Source organism: Patagioenas fasciata, chromosome 1 (genome assembly GCF_037038585.1).
Source record: "Patagioenas fasciata isolate bPatFas1 chromosome 1, bPatFas1.hap1, whole genome shotgun sequence".
Taxonomy (NCBI): domain Eukaryota; kingdom Metazoa; phylum Chordata; class Aves; order Columbiformes; family Columbidae; genus Patagioenas; species Patagioenas fasciata.
In genome coordinates, this window is record NC_092520.1 from 54,959,982 (window position 1) to 54,974,295 (window position 14,314).

Below are 14,314 nucleotides of genomic sequence, written 5' to 3' on the forward strand. Positions count from 1 at the left end.
TGAGTCCACTGTAGCATCCAAGCCCTGTGCTGTTGCAGCTCTACCCAGGGGAAACAGAAGGGTCTGGGACTGCACCAGGTACAGAAGCTCAAGTGATAAAACCCAGAAGAGCTTTCCCTTCTACGTCTGCCATCTCAAAGTCAAAAAAGTGAAGACAGTCCTTCCTGTATCCCCAAAAAATTAACAATAAAAAAAAAAAACACACCACACCATCTACTTTAACATGTTTACCCAACAGAAACCAGTTACACTGTAACTTTATTATTAAATCCACTTCCAAAAAGGTTCATTGACGCTTAGCAACTTGAAGTTTCCTTCCAAACTTCACATTAAAATTCAAATACTGTTTCATCTTTAAAATGTTTATCACAAAAAATAACAACAAAACTGTGAAACACTGCACTGAATATGGTGTGCTAACCCACAATTCACAGAAGTGTTAAAACTTTTTGTCCAGAAATTTCCTTTATACCACAGGAAATAACATCAGTGGAATGTGTTACAGTATTTCAAGTTTGCTACTATTAGTTAAGAAAAGGAAGTTAATATGTAAGAAACAGTAATACAGTAAAAAGATGACATCTAAAACAGAGCAAAGTTTAAGAAAATACTTCTTGAAATCTCAACTGCTACTTCTTGGCACTTTTCTCCCCTACCACCTTTAAAAGATGGTATTTAAAATTACAGAACAGATAACAGTTTAATCAGTCATCTACAGAAGGTAATAGTGCACCAATGGAGAAAAGGAATGAGCCATATGGGTGCTGTACCTAGCTTTTATCAACTGATTTATACTCTCCAGAAAATATAGCAGTTTTCCACTTGATTAAAAATAAAATGCAACTCTTTATAGTGACAAAAATAATGTATTAGACTGTAAAAACAGATTAATACAGATAAACGTGATCAGAACTAAAACAAATGTAACTGAAAGTCCAAAAGGCTGTAATTGCAATTAATTATTCTAAATTACTAAGGCAGATTTGACAGTTACACTAATTCATGGCATTATAAATATTCTTCATCCTGTACAGCTCTTTAAAAATCAATACGTAGTGAGAATATAGTATTGCACCAAAAGCTGAAATTAGCAGGTTGAACTTATAAAGTGCTGAAACCCCTCCAAAGTTGTGCCATGCTGTAGTTCCATATTCATCATAGCTCATGTATCTTGAACACATCAAGAGTTCCATGTGGCCACTTGAAGGCTTTGAAGAAAAAGACCGTATGAGGTAGAATAAATTCCTTCAAGTTCTCCACCACGCTATGGGCTGCTGAGCTGTGTGCATGGCTCCATCACAGGGAAGGGCTCCAAAGCTTTCTCCGAGTTTTTCCAGTTGTGAAAGTTTTCTTTGTACCATTCAACTAATATGAAGAGAACATTGATGAGTCAAGTCGACCAGAGATAACAGGGTAATTCAAACATTCCATAGATATAAGAAGACTAACAACATGCTGATAGATCATTACGCAAAATTTTAATGTATAATATTAAGAAAAACCTAGTTTAGATTTTAGAATAAGTCTTGCATGAAGAATTTCTAGCATTAAAAAGTAACTGATTCTAGTACCTAACGCCACTTTATCATAATGAACCGTTTTCTTTTATCATGTAAATTCACTACTTCAGTAGCATACAATTTTAAGTAAAATTGAAGTGTTAAATTAATTCTCTTGAGCTTCTCATTAACTAACTTATATACCCATTTTCCCTCTTTTCCCTCCCCCCATCACTTCTAAATTAGTGTAAAAGGCATCAATCCTACTTGTTTTCTTTATTCCTTCTTTCCAAGGCACTTTAGGTCTCCATCCTAAGTTGTGCATTTTTTCTGAACTCATTGGGTATCTCAGGTCATTTGTAGGTCTGATGAAATATAAAATGTACATGGGAAAACAGTTTTATTAGACCTTTTCATGAATTAGAGATGCAGTACCTCATATTGCCTTCAAAACAACATCAGGTATGCTTTAGATTTTGAAAACTCCTGTCAAACAGATTCTATTGCCTTCAAAAAATACACAGCAGTTGAGCGCAGCTACAACAATAGAATTCAGTTTGTACAGTTAGCTACATGGAAGTGACTAGAATAAATACGAATTAATCTGTTATTGGCACAAAAACGAATGCAAAACTCAAATCACTGCCAAAGCAATTGTTCAAATCAGTGGATTTGCAACTCTTTAGACAATCCCTATGCAAGCCAGTGTTTTTCAATATCAGCATTCATATTTTTCATCCTGAAAGCCCACAAACTTTAATATACTTCAAATCTGAAATACAGACTTCCAAAGCACTGTCATTACACTGTTTCATTAGCTACACAAACTTAGTAATGCTGAGAATGTAGAATCCAAGGCTGCAAGTTTCAACAGAGAAAGAGATTTCCTACATTGAAGGATGGCACAAATATTCAGTTCCACAATCTGGCAGTTAGGTAGCAGAGTCTAGCCTTCCTGCATTACCGGCACTAGCACACTCTGTAGTTAAGCTACATGTGCAGACACAAACCAGCTACTCTCCACCATTATTAAAACATGCTAATGTCAAGCAGAAGCAGAACTAATTTTTCCACGGTAAGTAACCCCCATGACCTTTAAATCACTCATTACAGAATTAAATATTCATTAGTTATGTATCTTAAGAATCTTTTATAAGTCTTCAACATTCTTTGAAACATGTATTCGTAAGTGATTAGTTTTCCCAAGCTCATTTATGTTTAAACATAAGCAGAGAGGGCCCAAAACACAAGAAGAAACATCTCTGAATTACACTGAGACATACTGAACACTTCACATTATGTGAGCCAAAGGCAATTTGTTCAAAGTCCTGTAATACACTCAGATAGGACTATGAAGAACACTTCCTTTTAAAAACAAAAATTAGTATAAAGACACTTCAGTTGCCATGATAACAATCCAAATGCGAAAAGAAAGTGAGATTCTAAAGGCCATAATAATACTTAACTGCTATCAGCAGATACGTCATTTCTAATCACTCTAGAGAAAGAGTGATATCTAAAGTAAGCAGAGACTGTTGCTGCAGGAAATAAATGGAGATAAAAGAACAGAGCCAAACCAAGCCTGAAATTAAGGACAGAAACACACAGGAAAGGCATATTTATAAAATCTACCCATTTTTGCCACTTCCCTAACTCCGGCAACTCGGAGTTTTACATTTCCTTTTGGCAAAGCAGTTTCAGCTTAAGATAGGAACCTAAAATTAACTACACTCCTCAGATGTGTATTTCTGCCTGTGGAATAAAGCATGTCTAAGTCTGAACTAGTCATATTAATGTCAAAATACTCCAACTAAATGAGAGACAACAGGGTTCATCTCACCTAAGTGGTGCTGAATATCCAAACTAACCTTAAGAAAATATTCAGCCACTGTGTAAAACCTGCCCTATTCCCAGAGCAGACTACAGCAGTGAGAAGTTTGAACAAAGTTTGGAGACAGCCAGATTAGCATTACACATTCCCCTTCAAGACATACTCTGACCTAATGATCCAAGTAATAAATGGAAATTCTATAGGAATCATAGATATCAAACCCACTAGTGAAACAAACAAATGAAAAACTTAAGACAGCAGAACAGCTTTTCCTCCATCAAAAGTTTTTCCTCCTGCAGAGCAGAAACACTTTAACAAAAAATATTTGGCAAGAGACGCATAAACCTTCAGAATAAAGCTGTCCGGCATGTGTTTGGCTATTCTCCTACCTGTCTTTGACATAATCCATCCAATGTTCCATTTCAGATTCCGAACTGGTCTTCTTTATCTGTCAAGACAAAACAAAATTCACACCCACACATCTTGCACTGTCTTTACATACATTTATAAAATAGAATTTTTAACAATATTTAAGTCAGTTAAAAAAACAACACACAAAAACAACACACAAACCACAAATAGAAATGGTCTTTCATCTAAACTGAGTTTTCAAACTACTGAAATTATCAAAACTATCTAGAACAATTTCAATACGTCTCTTTCATCTGTTCATTGCCTAACCAGTCATAATTGTTAGATATTAATAGTACCACATACTCAGACCAAAACTGAAGCAGTCAGCATGAAAAAGAAACAAAAAACCTACCAAATGGCATTTAATCATTATGCCAGTTACATCCCAGTCAGGATAACTGATGCAACAGTGCAACACAAGACAGCCTGTAATGCACACTGACACACTACAGCTGCCACAGAAAGGGCAGCACATCCTTCTGCTCCAACTACCTGCTAAGATTGGCTCTCTCAAAGCTACAAAAGATTTATAGTAGAATTGTTCATACATGCAATGACTGGTAAAGAAAAGCATTGTAACTGTCTACTCACTAAATGGATTAACTCCTTAGCAAGCTGGACAATGGACATCTCAAAGTTAGTTCCAATGTTATAAATTTCACCTGGCTTCCCCTCCTTCAGGACAGTAAGGAATGCTTCTACCACATCGGTTGCATAAAGGAAATTCCTTCTTTGAAGTCCAGAACCATGAATGCAGCTTAAAAACAGGAAAAGACAAATTTTTATTAAACCTTAAATAGAAGCATTCAATTTATTAGACTGTGTTTTAAGTAGTTTTGCTGTTAGCCATTACCTGAAGGTATCTTGAGTAGCTGACAAGCAAACAATCTTTCACCTTTTTTAAGGAAATACTATTGTTAAAATAAGCAACTCATAACTTAGTTATGAAATTATCATTTTACAAGTCATAACATGTATTTATAACTGTAATTGCAGTTTTATAGCACAAATACCACAGAAAAAATTCAAATGACATACCATTTTCTGTTCTGTTGCAACAAAGATATAAACTTTGGAATAACCTAAATAAATGAACCAAAAAAAAAAAAAAAGAGAGATTACTCCATTATTTTAGAAGCTGTTGTTCTGCAAAGAACATGGGGATTCACCAGTAAGTATTAAAGTATTTTAATAAGACCCTTTAAATACTTCTAAGTTTTCTTCAGTTTAATCAAAGAATGCATCAAACCTAGAAGCTGCAAGGATCTGGGTGGGATTTTTTTTTAAAGTAGATGCCTCTTGTGTTGTGAAGTTTATCTTTCTTGTCAATCATTACAAATCAGTGGTTACAAAGGTAATTTTTTTTTTTTTTCAATAAAAGAAAATGGTTCTGTTACTTTTCACACACAGAGGTACACTGGAGTCTAATTATGGATGCCTATTGCAAACAGTTTAGAACATGGTTTAAACATCCAGCAAGCTGCAGTAAATCTATAGCTAAGGAGTCATTGGAATAGTTAAATTTGGAAGAGAACCAAAAGATAATTTCAAGATAAGTAAACAAGGATCAAGTGACAGCCACTAGCTTGCAGCATAAAGGTTTACAATATTATCTTCAGTTACAAGCTTAGATCCACCCATAATGTCCTAGTTGGCCCCAAGTTTTTAAGCTGAAACCTCTAGAAGGCTATTCCAATTATTTTAATTTTGTTAACTTACTACTAGGTTGGAACATCTATTTCTATATCAGACACACTGCTCTCCCGCAATTTACTTTTTTGAAATGTTTACCATAGTTATTAAACATTCCTAATTACAGCAGAAGACATGCGAGTTAACATAGGTGAACCCTGCCATACATAAGGCAGTTAAATATCCTTTGAAAAATAGAAAAATTACAAACTGAAGTTGTTGTAGTAAAATTCCCATAAATAAGCTCTAATTGATGCTTCACTAATAATCGAAAAACCTGTGTTTCTTGTATTGATGGTAAGCCATGTTAGCATGAAATCAAAATATATAACAACAGGTAAGCAGGTACAAAATATACTTGCAAGACAGTGCTTTTTTCAAAAGTCAGTCCATTCTTAAAAGAAAGTAACATCACTGCAACCCTGAATTATGGTATGCTAAAGGTCAGAGTAAAGCATAGGTTTTACTTACTTTTTCTGGATACTGGTGTGGCCCGTAAACATTACTGCTCCGTGTGATAACAACTGGGAACTTAAGAACATTAAACAAGCATGTGATTACAGAAGAAAATATATACCAGTAAAAATGTGTAGGCTTCCTGCTGATCAGTAAGTAATAAACTGACACACACAGTGCTTATGCAAAAATCTTAGAAACATTAATTAAGCTAGCCATACTTCTGTAAAATAGGCAAGGGCCTCCAGCCTTCTCAGTCTGATAGTAGCACAAGTGACAAATATTTGTCATCTCTCAGTATTGCTATGGAACCACCACAGGACATTACATACACCTATCTGGTTGACTGAAGGCTGCCTTACTATTCTTTATTCCAAGATGTTTCACAGTAATTAACATCTTAGTCAAATCAACTTTCTGTCAAAAAGAACTTCGCAAAAGGACATGCCAAAAACAAGGACTAAAGTATTCAAAATTTTATATATTTTGCTTAAACAAATCAGAATAGTTTTTTTTCTTTTGATTTTACTATAAATCTAGTCTTAATACAATTTGAATTTTGCATGTTAGACTTCCTTCAAGCTTAAGTGTTTTGTTTTTTGGTTTTTTTTTTTTAATTTGCTAATGTAGCTTTTGACTATTATACCAAAAAGAACACTTTCAGACATTATGGTTCAGATTTTCAAAAAAAACCCAAAACATTTGACTCCTCCTCACTATCTTGCAGTATATCTTCACCAATAAGTCGTGGACATCTCTGACACAACCAAACTACAAGACTAGCAATCACAAAAGAAGTGGCACCGTGTGGACTAGTGCTGATTTCTTTTTTTTTTTTAATACTCTTAATACAGATATTTAAGTAGGGGCTTCAAAGGTTTTTGAAGCTTGCATCAACTTACTTGGTACCTTTCCCAGTAAGACTGAACAAAGCATTCTGCAGCTGCTTTAGAGGAGGCATAGGGATTTGTTGGACGTTTTGGTGAGGATTCATCAAATTCCTAAAATGAAAAAAAAAAATTGCATGACTCAATTTCTATTGCCCAGATAAGTCGTAAGAGTTACAAAAGCTGCAGTTGCAACCAAAACAAAAATCCCTAAATATTCAAGCACACCAGTCTGCAAAAGTCTGTTTATCAAACACAGGAGACAGAATACCAGCAGTAATATTTTTAATACTTCTAGCAAAGTACCTAACAGTACCAGGTACTTAGATTTTTATCTTGTAAAATAATCAGTGTTGCCACAGGGAGTTTTAATTCTGTTCAGGTTCATATTGCCATTGCACCACAGCTAGCAAAATGACCTTTCAGTCCTAAATAAAAGGAGTCCTTTCTCCCTTTTCCATAAATGTTATTTCTACAAGAAAATTAGAATTTCAACCCAAAGTCCTCCAAAGCAAGGCTTCAGCACTTCTGACCTACTCTAGAACAGGCAGCTCCATGGCTATCCTGCCACTTTTATCTACTGCTTGCTTGAAAAAAAAAAAACAAAAACAACAACAAAAAAACATCACACACACAACAAAATAATGTGTCAAAGAAAGAAGGGATTCTGTACTGCCTGAGTTGCACTTCATAACAATCGCCTTAACACATGATTAGAAGACTCATTGTTCTTGTCTGACCTTTGCTTCTGAAATTAATTGACACAGACTTACTTTCTGACCTTCCTCTCCCCCCAAAAAACTCTGTTCAAGAACTTTTACTATGCTTCACAAAGAGAAGAAAATACAGATAAAATGCAAGTGCTCTTTTCAAGGCCAGAGACAGAAAAAGTTCACTTGAATTTGCCTCATGCAAGACATTGCAACAATAAGAAAATACACAACTTTTCTAAAATACGATAATATTTTCATGGATTATGGCACTGAGCTAAATTACACTTCCTCAATTCAGGTCAGACATAAATCGGCAAGAACCAAAAAGATTTCCATAGAACAAGAAACATCTGCATGTTTCTTCCAGTAATACAGAAACTATTTCCTGTTGGAATTCTCAGTACCTACAGTTCTGTTAGTATTTTCGCTAAAGTATAAAACCAGTTCCCTGTTGGCCAACTTCAGAGCCAAGGCAGAGCAGGAAAAAATAAAACACACAAAGAAAAAAAAAAACCACAACATACTGCGTGCATTACTGGAGTCTCATGAATGCTATAAGTCAAAATTTGTATAATATATTCTTTGATATTATCTCTGAGGAATATCCACATGTCATGAATGACCCAAATCTCACTGCTGGAGGCAACATACATTCCATATAAAACATGCTAAAAAGTTCAGGACAATTTTGATATTTATCTCTCCAGAAACAACCAGTGCTTGTTTACAAGTTCCAGTATTGTCAGAAATAGCTCAAAGTCATATATTTACGAAGGCCAAGGAAAATTAGGTTCATTTTCTTCTCATTACTGAAAGCACGTAAAGCTAGAAAAACCCTCGTGGACTTTCAAACTCACCCCATCAGTGCTGCCTCCATATACTTCATCTGTACTGACATAGACAAACTTCTCCACGTTGGCTTCATGTGCAGCAGCAACTAGTACATTAGTGCCATAAACATTCACATAGGTAAATTCCAGGGCACGCCAAAATGAGAGATCTACATTAAAAAATCCAAACAATTCTGATTAAATTTATGCAAGATGTGGCTTCCTATTCAACTATAATACCAGAGGCTGCAATACAGGCTGGGACTTCATGGCTAGTTCTTTAATTGTCAGATATCAAAGTCACTATAAATGAGGATACTTTCTACACTTGAAAATAAAAATCCTTGCACCCAACAAGAGGGTGAAATAAGAGTAAAAGTTCGTTGGCTATGAATAGTCCCATTTGAAATGGCATTACCTAACTAAGTGGCAGCATAACCACTTCCCCTCTCCACTAGGAAGGGCCATGCTCAGTAAGAAAAGTATCATTTGAAGACAGTTTTAAGATGCAGAAATATATGCCTATTACTGTTCATTAACTAGCACCTGCTTTAATTCTTAGAATTGTCCCACTAGCCTAAGGACTTTGTACATATCAAATCTGACAGTTTTGGGAAGTTTTTTCCTGGAGAATTCTTTGAGGATTTCTTCTCACGATGAAAGGAGTACAGTAGGGATAGTTTTCACTAACAGTGAAGAGCAGTAGCCTGAAATCAGCACTTAAGTGTAACTGTCTCTTCCTAGAATCCAGGCAGGATTCTGAAAGGAGATATGCCGAATCCTTCAACTTCCACACTATGTTTTTTCCTGCAAGGTTTGTGCCAACAAAGTAAAAACTTAAGACTATGTGCCAATCCTCTTTCCATTGTCTTCACTACTTCACCAGTACACTGTCAGTTATACGTGTGTCTAGATGGAATTTAAAAATGTAACGTACAGAAAAAAAGGGGGGGGGGCATTACTATTTATGTACAATCAAAGCAGACAACAGTCAGACAAAGCACTTTTTAAACTAAGGCTGTGAACCCTTTTAAGTTAAAAAGGCCACCAGATCTTCAATCATGTAGTTTGTAGAGACAAACTGTCTCCTTGTTTTATATGAAGGGAAAAAGACTATATTTTCAACAAATATAGTAATGGCAAATAATATCAAAACATGTAGCAGTGCTCACCTACATGTGTTTGGGCTGCAAAATGAAGGACTATATCTATTTTCTCAGTTTCGAAGAGCTGTTTTATAAAATCAGGGTCACAAATATCTCCCTACACAGGAAAAGAAAAATCATTAACAAATTATTTTTTTTTACAGAAAATCATAAGCTTTCATTTGTACAAAGCATCACAGAACAAACCATTACAAAGGAAACACAGGATAGAAAAAGCACTACCAACTGAGTTTTGGGCAATTTATTAATGCCATGTCTAAAACAACACCAGATATAGTTCACATATTTTGAGCAACAGCCTCAACAAAACTTATTTCAGGATTTATTATGACTATTTAGCATTAGAAACAGCATCGCCCTCAAAATATACACAGCAGAAGTAGAGTGTGTAGCTTAAATGCTGAGGTTGAAATAAGGAGTTCCCACAGCAACTAAGAAAGTTGCTGGAGTCTGGCAAACAGACAGTGACACCTAGTGGCATCACAAACGGTGGATTTTCCACTTCCGTCAAAACGGACTGTTGGATGTCTTGCAGGGATTTGGGGTTTTGTTGTTTGTTCTGATAGTTTTCTTTTTTTAAATTGATATATTTAGAAAAGAGACAGGCATCGACACACAACACATTCTTCCAGAAGCAACTGCAGCTTTTAAAGGTAAATGCAAGCTGAGAAGCAGCTTTTCATATTTATCTGTTGGCTCAACTTAAGATAGTACCAGAGAAGAAGCGGTGCCTTGGGGAAGAAGACTGCTGTATTTTCAATAACAAGGCAACTAACTAAAAATAGTTCAAATGCACCTACGCTTTAAGAAGTTCTCAACAATTCTTGACAACAGCCTCGAAGTAGTACTGTATGTCAGAAATGGAAGATGGACCGATTTTCCTGTTTCTCATTCCTGAACAGAACTGAAACACTCCAGTAAATACTTCACTCATACATTATTTTGAACTAATTGGTTACAATTATTGACTTTTTTTAACTGAAACTCAAACTCTATACATCTATGCTGAACAACAAGAGAAACTGTGATAAAACTGTATCTTTCCTCCAGTCCCTTACACAAATTTTCTAAACCTTTACTTCTCTACCTTCCAAAACTGCTTCTTTTCTACAGCATCACTACAGTGTTTACCCCTCCTGCTCTCTCCTAATGCCAGTAATAGTGTTACAATTCTAATTACTGGGCTTGATCATTTTTCCCAGTGTATTTTTTCCTATCAGTGTCAACTGCTTGGCTGCATACAAGCTACATATAGGCTCTGATAAACATCTCTTAAAATACACACAAACCCTGAACAGTTGGAATGCATTACACGGGTATAAATTTTGTGGGGAACATACGCCAGCTTTATTCCAGATGCAGTATAGCTACATTGCTTGTCACTATCCCCTGCTTCAGATAGGAATCTAGCTATTTACAGGGTGCCTTTTAGAACTCTGTGTTATCCCCAGTAATTAAGTGTTAATACGTAACCAGATAATGAGGCTTTTCTACAGCATTCATACACTTCATATCACATACTGGAAACCATCAAAAACATTAGGAAAAACAATTAAAAAGACAGTTTGGGCATGCTGAAGTTGCACACATGTGCTTAGTAGACATCCCGTTTCCCCTCATGCAACTTTCAGCCCAACAGCTCAGAGACAATCACTTACTGAAATAAAGAGCCAGGTTCACAAAAATGTGAACAGCCATGGGGGTCATCAAACAGGTGAGGACCAGTCCAATTCCAACCTTGCCTGAATCCATGAGATATGTTTAACTTACATCCATGTGACTAAGTTGCCCCAAAGTTCCTATTTCAGAAAATTAAACTATATGCATTTCTCTGATGTCCTGCAACCTCAAGCAGCCCAGCTACACAAAGTCCAGCATCAGTACTGACTTTCATTGAGGGAAGGAACCTCAGCATACAAATCCTGCAGTCGGAATGTTTATCTGAACAATAAATCTAAATCCACCTCCTGTCTTAAGATAAAACTGTGGAAACAGTAAACTGATTTAATTGGCAAAATTTTAAAAAAGAAAAGTTATATATTGAATGTTCCAACAAGACCCTGTTCCAAAACAACTATGAATTACACAGCACGAACAGCAAAAATGTAGCCTGATATCTAGTGCTAACAGAACAGGAAAGTGTGTTGTGCACCACAGAATATGACAAGTGAAAGTGTTTGAAAGTGCAAAATCTAAGATAGCATCAGAGAAGCACAGAGGAGCCAAATCTGAGCCTGTCTTGCCCATACCACCTATCAAAAAGTGAATCAATCATCCCTAAGACCACTCATCTCTATAACTAGGTTTTTAACAATTACCTACCTTTATTATACAATAAAATATATCAACTTTCAAAAGACTACTTCATATAAGTGACAAAATATACTGCCTACTGTCACAGTCTTCTATGAGTGAACTATGAAAACTACTAATAAGGTAAGCAGACAAAATAAATGTTGTTATATCCATCTGATTGTCACACGCATATTACATACAGTGACTCATTCTTGACAATGAATTAATAGAAGTAATTTCAACTTTATGGTAAATGAAAGCAGTGGCTTCTAGTTTGGGGAACTCTGAAGACCACATTACCTCGATATGAAGGCATAGAAATCAGTAAAAACTCAAGTTTCTTAAAAGAGAAAGCTTTATCACCTGGATAAACTTGTAGTTTTCCTTCTCAGAGACAATTTCAAGATTCTTCAAGCTTGCACAGTAGTCGAGCTAAAGAGAAACACCGAGACAGTACATAAATAAGCTAACTCAGATCCAATCTAAGAACTGGAAAGTTTGAGAACAAAGTAATAACTTATTTCAAAATAAAAACTATTTTGCAAGAATACATGATAAAGCTTTAAAAACACAAAACTAATATATCCTAACTGCAAAAAATCTTAAATGGAAGTTTAGAACTTCGAAAGCTTCCTTTTTTTTTTTTTAAAAAAGAAAAGTTATTTGTGGTGTGCACAAGACTATAAGCATTAACAGTAGTTGACTTTTTTTTTGCATAGGAACAAATGGATAGTCAAGCAAAAATTTAATAGACAACAATAATCCATATAAATTTCAACATGCTACAAAATGCATTAAAAATCATTTAAAATAGTTTTCCATATGAAGAAAGAAAGCAAGCTACTTACCTTATCCAGGTTTATAATCAAATAGTTTGGGTATTTTTTCACAAGAGAGACAACTACATGTGAAGCACTACAGGACAAAAGAAAAACATACTTTACAATCACATAGTTAGCTTTAAGGTAGCAAAGAGATGACAAATTACAACTAAGTTGAGCAATATCAAAAGGCTTTGTAGGAAGAGGAGACTGTACTCAAGACAGAAGAAAAATTCACAGATATATTTTAAAACACATCACCATTACTCTGTTGATAATGCCCATAACTGCATACTGTTAAAAACCTCAAAAATCAGATTAAAAGTTCATGCCATAATAAAAGAAAGCAGCACTGTTCACAGCCACTCCAAAAAAAAAAAAAAAAAACAAACACCACCACACACCAAAACTCTAAACACATCCCAAACTGTCATATGATACATCCAGTTGCTATTCTAAATTACTTTTATATTTTTAAGTTTATACATTAGGTATTAGGGAGAAATAAACAGTCTACTCTCCTAACTCACAATACTGGCTCTCAAACATTCAACTCTCCAACACTGCTGCTAGGTGTAAAAAGAGACTGACAGTCCGAGTGCCAGGTGGCATTTCTCTTTGCTACAGTTTTGAGTAAAAGAAGCTCACTCTGAGAGTTCAGGTTTTGCAGGGCTTATTCACGTCTCCAGCTCTCCAAGCTGAGGGTACACACAGAAATCCAGTCCTCTCACAGCTTCAACCCCCAAGCACACTGACAAGCTTAAGATAGACCTGAACTTTTTTAAGAGCCCACAGCTGTGGGGAGTAGAGGTAACAAATAGTTGTCGGCTCAAAGCACAGCCACCCCCACCCCTCCACCCCGGTTGAGGCCCAGCACCGACTCCCGCCATCAGCGCTGGGAGGTCCCCACACCCAACACCATCTCGCCAGCCGCGAGCAAAGGGCAGCCAGCCAGCGGCCCAGCTCGCTCCCCAGCGCTTACCGCCGCAAACTCCAACACACGGAAGAGCCTCAAGCAGCCTCCAAAGAGAACACGAGCCTAAAAACGGCTGTGCCCACCGCGGCCTCCACGAAGGCGTCCCGAGCCAGCGGCGCCCCTGAACCGCCCCGGGACAGGACCCAGATTTGCGGCACCCCTCCCGCCCCGGCCTGACGCCCCCCGCGTCCCTAGGGAGGAGGCCTACAACCTGACCCAGCGGCCGCCACTCACATAAACCCCGCGCCGCCCGTCACCAGCAGCCGCTTCTCGAACACGGGCAACCCCGCCGCACCCGCCGCCTCCGACATCGCCCGCACTTTACGGCGACGGCCCTCACGCCTCAGCTGCCGTGCGCCGCGACCTCACGAAACCGCATGCGCAACAGGGCGCGGAAGCTGTAGTTCCCCGGCAGTCTTCTCAGGCAGGGCGGCAGCCACTGCAAGAGCTGGTGTGGAACAAGAAGAGAAGAGGGGAAAAAAAAATAATAAATAAAAAGCCTTCTCCGCGTTCCCGAACAATAGAGCTCGCCGCCCCCGAGGCGAGCAGCAGCAACTCCAGCTACGTCGTGCGGACGAGCCAAGTTTCCGCCTACAATGGTGACTCGTCGCCTTTTACGACGCTGGGGGAGGGGGTGTGTCTCAATTTACGGCCGAACCCAGCAACGGACACGTCGTAGCTGTGGAGGCGCAGACCGGCGGCTCACGATGGCAGGGGAGGGGCCAGCCGCGTCG

At 37.3% G+C, this 14,314-nt stretch overlaps 1 protein-coding gene across 1 annotated transcript; it reads right to left on the reverse strand.

Moving 5' to 3' along the window:
* Positions 1–217: 217 nt before the first annotated feature.
* TGDS (TDP-glucose 4,6-dehydratase) lies at positions 218–14,195 on the reverse strand. Its single transcript, XM_065833737.2, has 12 exons — positions 13,815–14,195; positions 12,632–12,698; positions 12,147–12,215; positions 9,495–9,585; positions 8,350–8,492; positions 6,795–6,893; positions 5,908–5,967; positions 4,783–4,826; positions 4,336–4,501; positions 3,720–3,778; positions 1,767–1,864; positions 218–1,365 (listed from the first exon to the last, which is right to left on the reverse strand). The coding sequence occupies exons 1-12, from the start codon at positions 13,889–13,891 to the stop codon at positions 1,265–1,267; spliced, it is 1,074 nt and encodes a 357-aa protein (XP_065689809.1). The 5' UTR covers positions 13,892–14,195; the 3' UTR covers positions 218–1,264.
* Positions 14,196–14,314: the final 119 nt, after the last annotated feature.

Bases quoted from the DNA above. Each gene is read 5' to 3' on its own strand.
- TGDS (XM_065833737.2), bottom strand. From the start codon at position 13,891: ATGTCGGAGGCGGCGGGTGCGGCGGGGTTGCCCGTGTTCGAGAAGCGG. The intron at 4,827-5,907 runs GTAAGTAAAACC...TCATTTATTTAG, and splicing joins CACACCAGTATCCAGAAAAA to GTTATTCCAAAGTTTATATC. The intron at 3,779-4,335 runs GTGAGTAGACAG...TTGTCTTGACAG, and splicing joins CTAAGGAGTTAATCCATTTA to ATAAAGAAGACCAGTTCGGA.